The sequence below is a fragment of the Callospermophilus lateralis genome, chromosome 19, assembly GCF_048772815.1.
Source record: "Callospermophilus lateralis isolate mCalLat2 chromosome 19, mCalLat2.hap1, whole genome shotgun sequence".
Taxonomy (NCBI): domain Eukaryota; kingdom Metazoa; phylum Chordata; class Mammalia; order Rodentia; family Sciuridae; genus Callospermophilus; species Callospermophilus lateralis.
Window position 1 is genome coordinate 20,836,548 of NC_135323.1, and position 18,374 is coordinate 20,854,921.

The 18,374-nt window shown below is 45.8% G+C and overlaps 2 protein-coding genes across 2 annotated transcripts; one reads left to right on the forward strand and one right to left on the reverse strand.

Annotated features, from left to right (window-relative positions):
* Positions 1-1,745: 1,745 nt before the first annotated feature.
* Positions 1,746-14,289, forward strand: Kctd13 (potassium channel tetramerization domain containing 13). Its single transcript, XM_076840361.1, has 6 exons — positions 1,746-2,156; positions 3,393-3,562; positions 10,821-10,910; positions 10,996-11,048; positions 11,700-11,895; positions 13,566-14,289. Exons 1-6 carry the CDS (start codon positions 1,913-1,915, stop codon positions 13,800-13,802), a joined length of 990 nt encoding a protein of 329 aa, XP_076696476.1. The 5' UTR covers positions 1,746-1,912; the 3' UTR covers positions 13,803-14,289.
* A 345-nt stretch (positions 14,290-14,634) lies between these two features.
* Positions 14,635-18,064, reverse strand: Asphd1 (aspartate beta-hydroxylase domain containing 1). Its single transcript, XM_077106104.1, has 3 exons — positions 17,185-18,064; positions 15,415-15,528; positions 14,635-14,744 (listed from the first exon to the last, which is right to left on the reverse strand). Exons 1-3 carry the CDS (start codon positions 18,062-18,064, stop codon positions 14,635-14,637), a joined length of 1,104 nt encoding a protein of 367 aa, XP_076962219.1.
* Positions 18,065-18,374: the final 310 nt, after the last annotated feature.

Genomic DNA, 18,374 nt, shown 5'->3' on the forward strand with positions numbered 1-18,374 from the left:
AGTCATGGCACTACTGAGCGATCTTTCAGATCCCCGTGGTGCATCAGACTTAAAGGGGCGTGCATTTGGAGTGGCTCCCCGAAATCTTGTGCAGTCAATTGTATTTCACACACAATTATTAGAATTGAGGATTCCAGTCCAAGGCAATGAGGGCTTGAGTAGAATTAGGGTGAACCTTCTATTTCTGACAATGCCCTCCAGCCACAGGCTACCAAGAATGCACCCATAGTTGAACAAGGAAGGCTTCAAACACTAGGGAACCACTTGGGAGCCCTTTGCTGGACATCTAAGCAAGAACATATTTGAGGAGAATTATTATAGGATTTGGGCTCATGTTAGGTGACTTCATAGGTGGATTCAAGAAATGAGGGATTAGGCTGGATGCTGTCAGGTGGCAAGGATAATTATTTTTTGTTATCTTGATAATTCTTATCTGTAAGATGGGAAGAATGAACCAGAGTTAACATCATACTAGGTAAAGCAAAACCAGTCACATTGTGAGAGAGGGAGTTGTGTTTGGTCATTTTTGTGACTTGGACAATATTTCTGTTTTGGGTTCACACAGATTATGAAATTTTCTTTTTCTTGATCTATCAGTCAGAATGTGACCTTGTCTGATGCTGGTGTTTTGTGAAATTCTGCTCAACCGGACAACACCACAGCTTCACGGTTGGTGCCAGGTCAGTTCCTAGCAACACCAAGGCTTGCGGAGGGGGAGTGAAAGCCAGCTCTCAGCTGTTAGGAGCTTTTTTCTTTTTTTTCTTTTTACAGTTACACTTGAAAAGCCAGAATTGACAATCCCTTTTGGCAGAACATGAGCACTCTATGTTACAACATGCCCATCTCTCTCCAATACCTTATCAATGATCCACTTCACTCGTTTCCACTCTTGTCTACTGAAAACGTTTAAATTTGCACCCCTCACTCAATGGGAAAAGAATCAATTAAGCCCAGAGAGAAATGACTGGCCTAGGATCTCCCAGTGAATTGGTAGAAGGACTGTGGATTTCCCTCCAGCAAAACCCTTTGCTATACATTAAGGGAGACTGTTAACCTCTGAGGTATCAGCCTCTAAACTGGTCATTTAAAAATACTTCTCACCACTTTATCTACAGTGGATTCCTATCTTAGTGCTTCTTTCTTTCATGACTTTAGCTGGGATTTTAAGATCTTTGCTCAGTTGCTCCAGCCACCCCTGACATTCTCTCTGCCCCTCCAATTCACCAGGCATGATCACTGTATTTAATTTTCTCTCTGCCTGGACTCTCTTCCCTCTCATTTCCACAAGGCTACTTCTCCTCGGCGAACACTGACAGCATCACCTGCTCAGCCAGACCTTCCATCCTTGGCGCACTAGTACCACTGCTACCTCCTCTGGGATCTCCCAGCCCTTGGCCTCCTTTGAGAGCTTCCCTTGAATTTCTGTTGGCTGTTCTCACAGTCGGCCAAAGGCATCGGGGCTGCAGGCGGGAAACCTTGCCCAATGCCCTGCCCACTCTGGGCTTCAGTGAGCAGAGACCCAATCATGGGTCGTGGGAATCCGCCTTCAACATCCACAGCGTGCAGAGGCCAGGCGCCCCCTCCGTCTAGACTCCGGGACGCGCGGTCAGACCGCCCCTGGCACTGCCAGGCCAGCCTCAGTCAGCACGTGACCGGCCAACGCCCCCAACTGCGCGTATTCTGCACTTGTGGCCCCGCCCTGCGTCCGTGGGCGGGGCCTACGCGCGCCTGCGCAGCTGCTCGGCTTCCGGGTGGCTGGAGCGCGAAGAGGCGGAGGGCCAGTGTTGCAGGGTAGCGGCTTAGAGTGGGCGTGTTTGCCGAGAGCTCCCACCAGGGGCCTGGGGTCGGGGGTCTTTAGAAGCTAGAGACAGCGGGCGGAGAGGGCCTGGGATTTCCGCCACCGCCACCTGGCATGTCGGCCGAGGCCTCTGGCCCGGCGGCAGCCGAGGCCCCATCTCTAGAAGTCCCTAAGCCCTCGGGTCTGGAGCCTGGCTCCGCCGCTTACGGTTTGAAGCCCCTGACCCCGAACAGCAAGTATGTGAAGCTGAATGTGGGTGGCTCGCTGCACTACACCACGCTGCGCACCCTCACGGGACAGGACACCATGCTCAAGGCCATGTTCAGCGGCCGCGTGGAGGTGCTCACAGACGCCGGAGGTATGCGCGCCACCCTTTCACGTGCCCCCCGCCATCCCCCAGATTCCCAAATCCCTTTCCCCCAGTTTTCATGGCCAAATCTCGTCATGTCCGTTCTCTAGCCTCACTGTAGTCCAGTCAGTTCGTTCTCATCTCCCTCCAGTCCCCGCTTCCAGTCGTATTTCTCTTTTCTCATTCAAAATATTCCTCCTGCCCCAGTCCTTTATCCCTAGCAATAACCAAATTTTATGAATCCCTAACCCTGCCAGGCGTTGTGGTCAGTGATTCAATATGTCCCTTCCTAGTCATTGTTATCGATTCTTCTACCCTTCATCCCTCAAAAGACTTGGGGACCAAGCATCTGCCAGCAATACCCCTTCAGGCAACCTCCATCAGTTTCTTCCAACTTGCTTAGTGTTTTGTTCCCTTCTCTTCTTCCGAACTGCTAACAGACAGCCTGGAGAAGTGGGAGATCTTGGCCGCCTCTCTGTTCCCCTAACGCAAGTTCCTGTACACGGAGGAGTCATCTGTAAATGCACTGTAGAAGGAGAAAGCTGCTTTGAGTTTGTCCAGGACAGCAGAGTGTAGGGTGGACAGTCTTGGCATGTGAACTATCTTCTAGGAGCGTTGCATTTAAGTTTGAGACCCATATGCCCTTAGTAGAACCTTGAAGTTTGCAGGAAAATAAAAATTTGGGAGGAGTTCAGCCATAACTACTAAAAGTGAAGAATTCATTTATTCAGTAAGTATTTGCAAAGTACCAGTTACTCCTGGAGACCCTTTGGTAAAGGAATCTGACAAGATCAGTCTTATGGAGTTTGCTTTTTTTTTTTTTTTAAATATTTATTTTTTAGGTGTAGATGGACACGACACAATGCCTTTATTTTTATGTGGTGCTGAGGATCCAACCGGGCCCCACCTGTGCTAGGCGAGTGTTCCACAGCTGAGACACAATCCCAGCCCCTGGAGTTTGCTTTTGGGGGCAGGGGTAGGGAGAGTCCAATAAGCAAGTAAACAATAAAATATATGTATATAATCACAGTTAATGAGTCCTATGAATAATTTAAAGTTTAAAATGTTAGTGAAGGGAAGTAGAGGGTAGGGGTAGATATTTTAATTAAATAAAATGATCAGAATCAACACCAGGAGTTATTGATAAGATGAGAACTTTGTCATGATGAAGCCTTCAGAAAGATTTGTTAGCTCTAGGGACCCCAGCAAAGCCATCCTTTTTTCTGTGTCTGCCCACCCCATTAGGTTGGGTGTTGATTGACCGGAGCGGCCGCCACTTTGGTACGATCCTCAACTACCTGCGGGATGGGTCTGTGCCACTTCCTGAGAGTACCAGAGAACTGGGGGAGTTACTAGGAGAAGCCCGCTACTACCTGGTACAAGGCCTGATTGAGGACTGCCAGCTGGCACTACAGGTGAGGGTCTTCCCCTACTCCTCAGTTCCTATGTCCATGTGCCTCTTGAGAGTTTTGCCCAGGCATTTGGCTGTTAGGCAGGAAAATGGAGATACAGGGTCTGCCCTGGAGAGCCTGACTCTGGCTGGCAATCACCCCAGAGAATATGGGGGTGTGATCCTCTTCATTCCTGCTTCCTCAAGCACAGCCCCCTCACCACCTCATGGCAGGACTGTTGCAATGATAAATACCTGCTCTCTACTTCTTGCTGGTCTTTCCCAGACAATCCAGCTATTTAACCACCTAAGTAATTTATCCTTGAACACAACCCCCATCTATTTTCCTCCTTGCTCAGAAGTTCTCAATAGTTCCCTGTGCCACTGGGGAAAATATATAAATTTAAATTGGAATATAATAACCTCCATGATCTGGTCCTATCCTGGGAGGCAGCATTTTCCCATGTCTCCCATCTCCCTAGGGTTTGTTTTTGTTTGAGTGAAATTCTTTTGTCAAATTAAATCTCATGGAAGCTGCAGAGCTGCATCTGCTGGGCTCCATTTCTGTGGATCCCTTAGGGATCTGAGAACAGGACTTGGAAAGCACAGTCAGGACCCAGAGGGGTCCTTGTCACCTCTGCCGCAGCTAACTGAGCAACCTTGAGCAAGTCAGTTCCTACAGCTGGTACTCTGTCTCTGTGTCCCAAAAGATAGTCAGGAAAAATAAGTACAGTGTAATGAGTTTTATATAAAGCCTTTTATTCTGTTCAGTTTTAACAATGTTAAAATGTCTTATCTTTTATGATACAATAATAATAGGAGATTATAAGAGTTTCTCTTTTATGCCCTTTATAGATTAAAAAGTGGTGAATAACTTTCTCTTATCTTAGGGAGTATTTACTGCTTCTTGAAATTCAAAGGTATAAAATCCCTTTGAACGATGTCCATGGTTTTCAAACTTTTTGACTGTAGCCCATAGGGAAAAAAAATACTTTATACTCATTCATGTAACTGAAATAAGAGTGTTATGAAAGGATACTTTTAGTGAAATGTACTTGGATATATTGTTTCTTTCCTCTCTTCCTTCCTTTCTTCTTCCTTATTCCTTCTTTCTTCTTTAATACAGTTTGAGACACATTAAACTTATTTCATGACCCATTAATGAGTTACCACTTGGCAGTTGGAAAAACATTAAACTAGATCTTAGAAATACATTCCTGCTCTATAATTTTAAACTGAGCTATTGTTATTGTATACCCACTATGCATTGGGAAGGATTTTGCTATCTGGTTCTGTGTACATTTTGTACCCTTGGTTGACGTAAGAGAAACATGAGGTCAATGAGCAACCAAGGTCAATGAACCAGTAAGCAGCAGAGCTCAAATTCACCCCCAGGTTGTCTGACTCCCAAATGCTTTTCCTTCGTGCTCCATCTGCCTCCTTTCTAGGTTTCCTGAGGACCCCTCTCAGCTCCACCCCCCACAGCTCAGCACACTCCTCAGGGTATGGCACACAGTCATCATTGGTTTCTGCAAATATTTTCTCTTTTTAGTTTTTCCTCATCATTCCCAATCATCTACTCACTTCCCTTTTCCTCAGGGGTATCCATCCATTTCTGATGTGTTGATAACATATGCTTGGATTATATTTGTACCCTGGAAAAGCTAAAGCATTATTGGTATATACATTTTAAATTTTCATAAATGGCATTGAGTAGTGGTTTGTGTTGTTTCATAGTTTTTCATTCAACACTTGTTTTTTTAAATCTATTCATGCTGTTGCATGTACATCTAGTTCTTTGCTTCTAACAGCTGCACAGGAATCTGTGGTGTTCGCTTGCTATCTTTTATTTATACATTCCCCTGAGGTTGGAGACCTAGATTGTCCCCACAAATAGTGCCACTGTGAGTATCCTTGTATATGTCCCCTTTCGCTCCTAAGCCAGAGTTTCTTGTGACTGTAGCTGAAAGAATTACTGGGACATGGAACATATGCAATCTGAATTTCAGTAAATATTGTCAGATTGCTCTCCTAAATGGTTCTAGTGCCTTATTCTCATGATCTTCAGTGCATAAGAAATCCCATTTGTTCAAATTCTCAACACGTGGCATCCTCCTTTCTAATTTTGCCAGTCTGATGGATATAGAGTGATCTCATTCCACTTTGCATGCCTCTTGATTACTAATGAGATTGAGCATCCTTTCATATACATACTCACTAGCTTTTTTGGTGTCACTCTTCTGTAAATTGCTTATTCATATTCTTTACCAAATTTTCTAGCGAGTTTCCTATCTTTCTCTTGTTGCTTAGCAGGAGATGCTTGCCTATTTTAGTTTAGTTCCTAGGGAAAATTAAGCCCTATTATGTAATGGCATGTATTGTACATGCTCTAAGGCATGTTATAGATAATAAATTAAATTTTCTTCTAAGCATCTAGGATAGTACTATTTTTCTATCATGCTTGAGAGGATTCAGAAAATAACACAAATTATTTTCCAGGTTTTGAGATTTACATAAGAAACCCCATCTAGATATTAATTTGTAGTCAATTTTAGATATTGTCAGTATTTTCTCTTAGAATGTCACCTGTCTGTAGCATCTGGTGTTGATTTTTTTTTAAAATTACAAATAACCACTCATTATATTTAAAGCAGTGTTTATAATATCAATTGTAGAACTTTAGTAAACACAGATAACCAAAAAAATATGAGCAACAGTTTTTTTCCAGGTCTTTTGGTGTGTGTGTGTGTGTGTGTGTGTGTGTGTGTGTGTTGTGTGCATGCAAAATGTGTGTCTCTGCCACAATAAGATCATGCTGTGTGTACTGTTTTATAATCTGCTTTTTAAAATTATTATTAATAATTGTCATCTTTCTGTATCAATAAAGTTTTTATGTAACATCCAGGGCATATTCCAGTTTCTCCAGTTGTTCCGGAAATGTTTTTATACCTGGTTCATCCAAACCAGAATCCAGTCTAGATCCTCACATTGCATCTGGTTATCATGTTCTTTAAGTCTTGTCCAATCCAAAACAGTCCTTTTTTCTCATGATGCTGACTTACTAGAGACTGCCAGTTATCCTATACAATGGACCTGCTTATCAAACCTGCCTGATTATTTTCTCCTGATATCATTTGTTGTATTACTCAGCCCTGTCTTGAATTTCCTGTAAATTGAACCATAAATTTTAAGGCTTGATACTAAGCATTTTGGTTAGAATACCTTATAGGTATGTTATACATTTCATATTTGGCTACATCAAAAGATCCATAACATTGCTAATATGAGCCCTCATTAATGTTGCTCATAATTGGTCCCTGGATTTGGGTATTGGTTTGATTCTTTTATTATGTTTACTTTCCTTGTTGCCAACTGTAAAGCCATCTGTATAGTATTATTTGGGCATTACAGGTAGCAATTACCTATCAACAGTAGACCAATTGATAATCCTTGCCTGAATCAATAATTTTATTATGGTTGTAGAATAGTTATAATTCTATCATTTCTTCAACACTATTCCATGGGAATTCCTTACCAAGTTGTCTTCCATTGTCAACTGAGGCATTCTTGAATTAATGTAGACAAATTATCTTTTTTTTTTTTTTTGCTTAGTAATATTTTACTTATTTAAGATATAAGAAGTTTTTTCCTGTTCTACATTTTTTATTAGCTTGTGTAATTCTGTTTTTATAGTTTCATATATGGACCTTTTACTCTTGGTAGTGTACTCAGTTTTTAAAGTGTGAATTATGAAGGGATGTGACTCTTTTTTTTTTTAATCCTCCATAGAGTAAGCTAGTTTTCCTCTCCCATACTGAGTAGGGCTAACATGTACCAAATAGATTGTTGAAGGGATATGGTGTGACTTTTGAAGCTAGGACATAAAAGGCATTACTACTTCTTCTGCGCCTCTCTTGGATCATTTATTCTGGGAGCCAGCCATTTTGTGAAGACACTCAAGCAGCCTTCAGGAGATCCATTTGGTAAGGAACTGATGCTTCTTGCCAACCACCAGCACAAACCTTCAGCCATCTGGATGAACTATCTCGGAAGCAGATACTCCAGGCCTGGTCAAGTCTTCAGTGACATACCCTAGCCAACATCTAAAACTATAACTTCATGAAAGACCCTGAACCAGGACCACCCACCTAGGCCAATCTTAAATTCCTGATCCATAGAAAGTATATGGATTAATAAATGTTTATTTTAAGCTGCTAAGTTTGTAGTAATTTGTTACCCAGCAAGAGATACAGATTTTGGTTCCTGGAGTGGTGCATCTGCTATAAGAAAAACTTCAAATGTGGAAGTAGCTTTAGAACTAAGAGGTAGGGAGGAATTCAAACGACTGAGGATAATGTTAGTAAAAACCTAAAGAGCTTTGAAGAGTTTGTTAATAGAAGATTTATGACGGTGAGGCGGCAGCAGTGAGGGCTTAACAGTTAGGAAAATGTTCTTGGAAACTGATGGAAAGTTATGTACTAGTTATATACTGCCAGAAAGCTTAGCAACCTTGTCTCTGGTAATTTAGAAAGTAGAAAATATACCTAGTGAACTTGGTTATCTAGTTATGGAGGTTCCCAGATAGAATGCTAAAGGTACCACCTAGTTTCTTATTGCTTATGGTAAAACAGAAGAGGAGAGAAAACCTAAAGAAAAAGCAGTGGAACAACAACAACAAAAAAGTCATAAATTGTTCCATTTAGAAATTCCCAGCCTTCCAAATAATAAATATGTTCAAGTTAACAAGTGACTGCCAGGCAAGATTAAAAACAGGGTGTTCTCAGGAAAACATGGTCTAAAGATGAACTGGGAATGGGATTATAAAGTCCTTTGATTATAAAGTTCTCAGAAATATCCAAGAAGATGTCCCGGAGAATCATTTGATAAATAATAGCACTTCTAAGAAGTGCTTAGGATGTTGTCCCTCAGGAGTCTGAGCACAAACCTAAAGTAGAGAAGGGCATATCTTACAGATTTGTGAGTATGTTTTTTTCTTGGGAAGCAAACCCCAAGACTTATAAGATGATAAGTATTAAAGATAATTATATTGACAGAAACACTACTAGCTTGAATCAAAAGAGACAGAGACAGCAAAAGAAGAGGCCTTTGGACTCCCAAACTTCCACAGGCAGGAAGCAGGCTGAGGAAACTATGGAGCTGCAAACATCTTTCATGGAAAAGGAAGGCTGACTCAGCATAGGAGCCTGGGAGAATTGTTTCTGAACAGGGGTGGGCATTAAAGAATTCCCAGCCTGTGTCCAGAGAATCACAGAATCTCTAGGACCAGGAATTTCTCTGTGCCTTCTGTTTCCCCTACCCCCTTTTGAACAAGAGTGTCCCCCATAGTCATCCTGTGCCTGTTTGGCCATTGCATGTTGAGTATGTGGAGGAGACAATTTGTTTCTTATTCCCAGGTCTTTAGGGAAAGTCCTTCAGGAGCTATATTTAGAGAATTATACCCAAGTAGCCTCATCCCCACCCGGACCTGATTGAGATGTCAGCATTCTGTACTTTTGAGTTGATGCTGTAATGGGATGAGACTTTGAGGGATGTTGGGAAGGAGCGAATGGGTTTTGCATGTGAATCATCAGAGGGTGGACTTTGCAGCCAACCTCCAGGGCAGCCCCAGTGATTCTGATCCTCAAGTAGTCATTCCTTGTGTCACCTCCTTGCACCTTGAGTAGGGCTCATGAATCTGTATCAGAGGACAATGAGGCTTTTACCTTGCTCTTGCTTGGATTATTTGCTCTGGAGAAGCCAGCTGCCATGTTACGAGGTTTCTCAAGCAAACCAGTAGAGAGGTCCATAAGGCAGGGGTTGGGTGTTTCCTGCCAACAACTGTTACCAGCCGTACAAGAAAGCTTCCTCAGAAATGGATCCTCTAGATCCTCTAGATCTTCAGATGCCAGTAACTCCTGCTGATCACAACCATGTGAGAGAACTCATGCCAGAATGGTCTGGTGAAGCCACTTCTGATTTCCTGAATTATACAAACTGAAATAATGAATACATTTTGTTAATTGAGGCTGCTAAGTTCGAGGGCAGTTTGTTCAGCAATAAGTAACTAACGTACTCTCCATACTTACCCCCGCTCATCTGTGGTGTCCTTTTTCAAATATCAGTTCTCATACACACCAGTCTGTTTCTGAGCTGTCTATTGTGTCCCATTTGTTTTTTTACTTCTGCGCCAGAACTACACTGTATTTATTATGGTTTTGTAGTGTACATAGTGTCTCCACTTGGCTCTTAAAAAACTAACCCTGAGGCAGGTGACATGGTACATGCCTTAATCCCAGCAACTTGGGAGCTGAGAAAGGAGGATCACAATTTCAAGGCCAACCTTAGCAACTTAGCAATGACCAGTCTCAAAAAATAAAAGGGGAAGGGTGTTTAGTGATAAAGTACTCTGGGTTCGATCCCCAGTACTTCCCCCAACTCCCTGAAAAAAATTCAACTCTAGTTTTAGACTTTTATTCCATTTACATTTTGTTTTATTTATTAATTCACTTACTTATTTTGAGGTGGGGTCTTGTTATGTTGCCCAGGCTGGTCTTGAACTCCTGGTCTCCTGCCTCAGTCTCCCAAGTTACTGGGGCTACAGCATATGCTACTATACCAGCCTTCCATCTTAATTTTGAAGAAGCCTTAGGGGGAAAAAATAGGGAAATTGGCTGAGCACCATGGCGCACGCCACTAGACCCTGTGACTCAGGAGCCTGAGGCAGGATTACAAGTTTAAGGCCAGCCTCAGCAACTTAGTCCCTAAAGCAACTTATCAAGACTCTGTCTCAAAGGATACAAAGCGCTAGGGATGTGGCTCAGTGGTTAAGCAAACAGGAGGCTGCTTTAGCCAGGGCCCTTAGTGAGCAGGGCTGGCACTATGAAGATACACCTTTGAGCCAAGATCTGAATAGTACAAAGCAGCCAACAGTGCAGGCAGCAGAGTGGAAACCCAGGGCCAGGATGGACACAGCTGGAAGCATGAAGGAGCAAGGCTGCAGAGCCAGCAGAGATGGGATCCTGCACAGCCTGGTGGACCACTGAGTCTGGATTTTACTCCTCCCCAGGGCCACAAGCAGCATTTATCTATTTATCTATTTATCTATCTATCTGTCTATCTATTTTTGGTGCTGGGGATTGAACCCAGGGTCTTGCACATGCAAGGCAAGCACTCTACCAACTGAACTATATCCCCAGCCTGCACAAGCAGCTTTTGAAGGCCTTTAATTGAAGGAGCTAATGACCTCTGGTTATATTGTTAACCACCTTCCACTTCTTCCCCAGCAAAAAAGGGAGAACCTGTGCCCGCTGTGCCTCATCCCCACGGTGACATCTCCCCGGGAGGAGCAGCAGCTCTTGGCCAGCACCTCTAAGGTGAGGCCCCTGAGCTCTGTGGGGTGGAGGCTTAGGGCCTCTCCCTGCAGCCTGATCCCATCCTTCTCCTCCTCTCCCCCAACAGCCCGTGGTGAAGCTCCTGCACAACCGCAGTAACAACAAGTACTCCTATACCAGGTGACTGCTGTGGTGGGGCAGGGTGTGTGTGTTCACGTGCAAACCAGACAAAACCCTGGGGTGTACAGCCCTGCTGCGGGTCCAAAGGGAAGGCTCTGGCCACACAGGGGCAATAAGGACGCCTGCCTCAGTGCACATTCCAGCTCTGCCACTTGCCCACTGGGTACTTTGAGCAGATCATCCCCCATTCAGAGCTTCAGTTGTATCCTCAGTACACAGAGGTTTAGATGAGGACTACATGATGGCTGTCGTGGACTAAGTGCTGATTTTCAAACCAGATTTCTCTAAGTGCTCTGTTAACTTAGACAACTCTCCCACTGTTTTGAGGTAGGTGTTGTGAACTCCATTGACAGATGAGGAGATTGAGGCACCAAGAGGTGTTAAGTAACTTGCCTAGTGTCAGTCAGTTAAAAAGTGGCAGAGCTGGGGTGCCTGATGTGGCAGCTTGGTGAAGCAGCCTGGCTCAAGAGCCTACATGGGGAGCTGAACGGCTATGCTTGCTGGGATTTACCCAGCAAATGCTACTTCCCTTTTGAGGCCTGTTTGGCTGGAAGATCCTGCAGAGTGCCTTCAGGAGGGGGGGCGGAGCAGGAAGGGGAAGCCAGTCATGCTGAGGCCTTGCTGCCCGCCCCCCCCCAACCTGGTCCTCAGCACTTCAGATGACAACCTACTTAAGAACATCGAACTGTTTGACAAATTGGCCCTGCGCTTCCACGGGCGACTGCTCTTCCTCAAGGATGTCCTGGGGGATGAGATCTGCTGCTGGTCTTTCTACGGGCAGGGTCGCAAAATCGCCGAGGTGTGTTGCACCTCCATTGTCTATGCCACGGAGAAGAAGCAAACCAAGGTCAGAGGGGTTCCAGGACTGGTCAGGGAGGCATGAGGGTGGGTAGAACCAGGACCCTGGACAGAGGCAGCTTAGCTGATGGGGCAGGGAGAGTCCTTCAGTTGGAGTCAGGGGCCAGAGTTCTGGGACCTTGGCTGTGTAACTTGGGCAGGTCATCTTACTTCAGTGGTCTCTTTCTCTCCCTGTAAAATGAGGGTGTTGGTTTAGAGCAGGGTTGTCTTCTGTGCTGAGGATTGAACTCAGGGCATCTCATAGAGCAGGGTTCTTAACCTCTGCATCCCCGGCAATAGTTTGCAGGTTAGGAGGTGTGTACATTTTTCTGTCTAGAAGGTCCATGGTTGTCTTTAGAATTTCAGAAGGATCTATTACAAAAGTTTCTTAAAACCTGAGGACCACATGGTCTCTTGGAACACATCTGAGTTTGTAGATTCTGAGTCATGAACATGACAATCATCAGCAAATGTTTCTCAAGCATCTGCTCTGCACTAAACACTGCCCCAGACTTGGAACTGCAGAGGAGGATAAGCTGAGTAATGAGCAAACCCTTCTTCACCTGTTTCTTCTGAACTTAATATGAGGCTATGCCCTGGGTACTCCCCAAAGCCACTTCAACACCTCCCATCTCTGCACACATTCTTTTTGGAATTTTTTTTTCCCTGTCCCTTTCCACTTAATGAACCTGTACCTACCATTAAGACCCAAGCCAAGCATCATTTTCCTTGGGATACCTTTGCTCATGAACTTTGAATCCAACCATCTCAAAGTTGGTCACACTCCCTTCTTAGCTGCAGATAGCATTTATGATAGTGTATGGGTGTGGAAATGGGGGCTGCTTCAGTGGCCAGGCAATTCTTTGCCTTTTTCTTTCCTGTCTCCCCAACACTAGCCTGGCCCTTGTCACACAGGTAGGAAACATTGATGGAATGCATGAGTGAGTGAATGACTCAGCTTCTTGAAGGTTTCTTCTCAATTGGGAAGAAAGGAAGATAAACCAATAATTAGAATACAACTTGTTCAGAGCTACGTATATTATATCCTTCCAAGGCCACACGGGTGGAGTACCCCAACAACTTCTTGACTTTGTTTCTGTGTACTTCCGTTCATCACTCTGCCTCAATGGCATTGGCCTCCTTGTTGATCTTTGAATAATCCACTAGGCAAACCACTGACCTGGGTGCCATTGCCACTCCCCAGCCTGCTTTCTCTAGCTGTCCCTGGTCTGCCTCCCTCCCCTGCTTTGGTTAGATATACCCTCCAGTGATATCCCTAAACTCCCTCTTGAAAGATGTCACACTGGCCATGGCCAATCTCCTTCCCTTTTCTTGATGTGTTTCTGCATAACATTTGTCATCATCTGACTTAGGTTATGTTTTGAGTTATGTCTGAGTCCTCCTCCTAGAATGGAGACATGCCAAGGGCAGGCACTTTTGTGTTCTGTTCGCTGTCATATTCCCCATTCCTATAACAATACCTAGCGTAGTGCAGTCACTCATTAGGCTTCAGAGCTTGGAGTATGAGTTTGCCAGGTAAAGAAGTTGCAGAGGGGAAATTCCAGGCCCGAAAACCTGACTGCAGAGGCTGGGAGGCACATGAGTGCAGGAGCTGTGGGGGACAGGGACTATGGGACTGGACCAGAGGGTAGGAGTGGGGAGATTGATGGCCTTTTGCAGGTGGAATTCCCAGAGGCCCGGATCTTCGAGGAGACCCTGAACATCCTCATCTATGAGACTCCCCGGGACCCAGACCCAGCCCTCCTTGAGGCCACAGGGGGTGCATCTGGAGGTGGTGGGGCAGGCCGAGGGGAAGATGAAGAGAACCGAGAGCACCGTGTCCGCAGGATCCACGTCAGGCGCCACATCACCCACGATGAGCGTCCTCATGGCCAACAGATTGTTTTCAAGGACTGACTTTTGACCCTTCCCCTGGCATTTGACCCTTCCCCTGCCTTCCTCCTGGGACCCATCCATACCTCTTATTTTTCTCCTGTCCCCAGACCTTTGCCCCGGCTCTGCTGGCCAAGTCGTGGGTCTTCTGTCCCTTTGTTGCATGGTACTGTTCACTTGCACCCTTTTCCGTTCATGTTCACTCACTGCTAACAGTTGTACATTCCAGCCCCTCCCCTCAGGCAGAGCCCTTCAGAAGGCCCCTCCTCCCCATTCTTGTCCTGCGATCTTTCCTTCACCAGATGGTTTAGAAGGACTTAGAATCCCCTTTCTCTTTTTTTAGTACAGTGTACACACCTAAGTGTTGAGCCAGTCCTTAGCAACATCCACCATGTTCTGAGCCACCTCCCACCATTGTGCAAGGTACTCTGCTTCCCTCCCTCCCCACCATTTTCCCTATCTCCTTAACTTTGTACTAGGCTGGCCTGGGCTGTTGCCAGCTTGGCTATCTTCTTGATCTGTTTCATATTATTTATTATTTTAATTTTATATTAAATTATTGGAATAAAGTTGAGTTGAAAGCCTGCTGCTGGTTCACCCAGGGAGAGGAATGGGGAGACGGCTTGTGTTAGGTGATGCCTGGCTAATTGTATGGCAGAAGGCAGGAGTTCCGCCCCAAGCCCTCTCTGAGGCTGGTAGCTGGAAAGGAAGTACACAGGAGTTAGGAACGGGTTCAAAATTTATATTTCAGCACTTACTGGCCATCCACAGCCCCCTCCCAACCCTCACAGAGGAGGTGGTCCTGGCTGCCACTAAAGCATCTCTCCAGCCAGGTGTCTGAAGGGAACACCTTCCTTCAAGGGTCTGGTGCGAAGACAAAGTCGAGGGCCTGACGTTCAGCCCCAGCCACATTGGGGTGCCAGAGGTCCACAATGAAGACTACTCTAGGCCCATCTTCAGGGGAACCTAGGGCACATGAGGATAGAAACAGAACAGCAGCTGACATGAAGCACTCACTAGAGACTCAAAAGAGTATATAAGTGCGAACCCTGTTCTAACCCTTTATATGTATGAACTCTTAATCACCAAAACAAATTATGAGGTAGCTCCATGGTTATATAAAGCAACTAAGGTATAATAAGCTTAAGTGATTTTCCCAATATCTGACCCCAAAAGGTAGAGGGAGGAGAGAAGCCCAGGTGATCCAGACCTGAAGTCCTGTGCTGTGAGCTATTTTGTATGCACCTCCATTAACTTATTTAACCTGTGATTGCTTTATTAAAAAATAAAAAGGCAGTTTATAATCCCAGCAATTTGGGAGACTGAGGGAGGATCACAATTTGAAGGCCAGCCTCCACAACTTAGTGAGACCCTGTCTCAAAATTTTAAGGAAGAGCTGAGATATCCATCAGTGGTAGAGTGCCCCTGGATTCTATCCCCTGTACCAAGAGAAAAAGGAAAAAAAAAAGGCAGTTGCCACACAGGTGATGGGAGTTATGTGACTCACTCAAGATCATGCAGTTGAGAATTGGTGGTGCTGGGACAGGAAGTCAGCTGGGCCTGATTCTGCAGCCCTCTAAGTCTCGTTCACTCTTCATCCTCACCCCTACCCTCAGCAGAGAGGAGGCCCCATTACCATTATGAGCCACTGTGTACAGGAAGGAGTCATCCACCAGGAGGCAGTGCCCCTCAGCCCAGCACTGGGGCTCACCCCCAACCACCAGCTCACAGCCAGAGGGGATCTTCACACCTGTGGGAACAGACCAGGCATTTAAGTCCCCTGCTTCTGCCCAAGGCACCCACTCTGCTCAGTCAGCAGATCTAAAGGCCAGGTTCTGTGGTGGTCCCTCCTTGCTCTCTGGGTGGTGACTGGAGTATAATCGACAAAGCGCCGGATGGAAGAAGTGCCAGGAGATCACAGAAGTGCTTCTGTGGGAAGCATAATCTGTCATCTTTACAGAATAAAGAAAGCTTCCTGGAGCAAATGGCATCTCCTTCTTGGTTTCCTGACAATTCGCCTCAAGAACCCACTATCTGCAGGCACAGTCTCCTCACAAGATACAACTAAGGAGTCCATCCTGGCCCAAGGATCATACAGTTGGGCATGGTGGAAAAAATGAGACCTACTTAAATGATGGACAATAGGCAGGCATCCCAGAGGAAGCCCAGGATTTGAAAATACTCCCAAAGGCTGGGTAGGAGTCTTCTAGGCAATGATAAGGAGGAAGGCTTTCTAGGTTAGAAGTTCAACAGTATGTGACATCTGCCTGAATCAGCCAGAAAGCCTTCATGATTTACAGTATGGTGGGAGGAAGGAGAGGAAGGATCTGGACTTAGTCCTGAGGCCAGCCTGCCCCAAAGTATAGGACACATCCAATTGGCTGCAAGGAGATGCTTTTGGGTGAAACAAGGTCATGGCATAGAGTAACAATCAGAAAGTTGATTTCCATTTTCTTTCAATCTTCAAAACATCAAAAAGAAAGTCTCAGAGGCTGGGGTTGTGGCTCAGTGGTAAAGCACTTGCTTAGCATGTGTGAGGCCCTGGATTTGATTCTCAGCACCATATAAAGATAAATAAATAAAATAAAGGTATTATATCCATCTACAACTACAAAAATATATTAAAAATCTCAGGTTGGTGCTACTGGAGCTTTAACACCTCACTAATATTGATACATTTTCGATGAAGAAAATAGAGGCCCCAGGCTTGGAGTGACCTGAGTATTTAATAAAGTATTTAAGGCTTTCTTTTTTCTTTATTTATATTTTAGTTATAGGTGGACACAATATTTTATTTTTATGTGGTGCTGAGTATTGAACCTGGTGTCTCCAAAGTGGTAGGCACTGAGCCACAACCCCAGCCCTCTTTTTTTTTTTAATTTAAATTTTATATTATGAGTACTTTCTATGTAGAGTAAGAAATACTGATGATCACTTACAATTCTATAAAGATTGCTTTTCATTAAATAATTAAAACCAAAGGTGGGAGTAGAGTCAATGTGAAGAAACATCATACTGGGGCTAAATGACTATGGTAGAGATTATGAAGATGGTTTGCATAGAAGTGAAGCTCAGAAAATGCTACTGTAGCCGGACACCACAGTGCATGCTTGTAATCCCAGCAGCTGGGGAGGCTGAGGCTGGAGGATCGCAAGTTCAAAGCCAACCTCAGCAACTTAAACAATTTAACAAGTCCCTATATCAAAATAAAATACAAAAAAAAAAAAAAAAAGACTGGGAATGTGGTTCAGTGGTAAAGTGCCCTGTGGGCGATAATGAATAATAGAAGATTCTGAGAAGAAAGGTATGAGGAAAATTCATAGCAGAAAGGTTCATCAGCTGAGAAGCGGGTCTGGATGAGGCATTGTAGAAGCAAGGAAGTTGTATAAAGGAAGGATTTACTTACCCAGATGGCATCTAACCCGAGCATTGGTGGGCCCACAACGGCCCTCCAGCCGGGCCCCAGGTAGAAGGACAGAAAAGCCAGCATTGCCGAAGGTGTTGGCACTCATAAAGCTCCGCAGCCCTCTCAGTGCCCTATAGGCTCCCGGGCACCGTCGGCAGTTGCTGGGTTGGCACCGGCCTGCTTGGTACAGCAGGAGCTGGTAGCACCCAGGGGCTAGGGGTGGGGACCAGCCCCGAGGCAGAGGGGTAGTCCCTGAGAAGTCCCAGCTCACAGCCCCAAAGTCCCGCAAAATGGCAGGGAAGCTGCTTTCTAAGAGTTCCACATCATGCCGTTGGGCATCCCGTGGCACAAAGGGGGCTGAAGGCAGGTCTGGTAGAAAAAACAGGCCTGGGCGCTGAATGCCCAGGATACCTGGCCCTCCTCCGGGGCCTGGGCCACCCTGAGCTGCCCGCCTCACCCTACCCATGCCAGCCCATGAGTAGCGCCTGGCATAGGCCCGAAGTCGACGGCTCACTAGGCCTTCTGCTCTGGGTCCTTCTCCAGGCTCCCCAGGGCTCCTTGGGCCTGGTCTGCCAACCTCAGGGCATCCCCTAGGCCCACCACTAACACCTCCAGCCTGGCTCCCAGCCCCCAGGGCCTGTATGTCTTGGGAACCCAGCCGGTAGCAGTACCAGAGGAACAGGGAAGTGAGGGCTCCGAGGAGCAAGGTAAGGGCTGAGGAGGCCAGGGGCAGAGGCCATGGAAGCATAACAGGCAGGGAGGCCCTGGCCAAGAGGCCTGGGGCATCTTCCAGACCCCAGTTTCCTGGTCCCCCCAGCTCTCCACCTGGCCCCTCAATGGCTGCTTCCTGGTCGCCCGCTGGGCAGTTTCCCTTCCACATGCCCTTTCCTGGTTCGTTGGCCCCTCTGATGTCTCCTCTCTACTTTGCACCTCTCTCTCCCCTCCTTCAGGTGCTAGGAGCCCTCTTAGCTCGCTCTCCCCTCTCCTCCTACCTCTCCTTCCTCCATTCAGTTGTCTCCCCTCCCTCTATCGCTCTCCTTCCTTCTCCTCTATGGCTCTTCTCTCCCTCTCTCTTCCTTCTCTTCGGGCAATCTCCTCTCCCTCTGCCTCTCTCCACCCTCAGTCTTCCACTCTCCCCCCTTTTCTTCTTCCTCCACCCCCGCTCCTTCTTTAGCTCGCCCTCCCTTTCC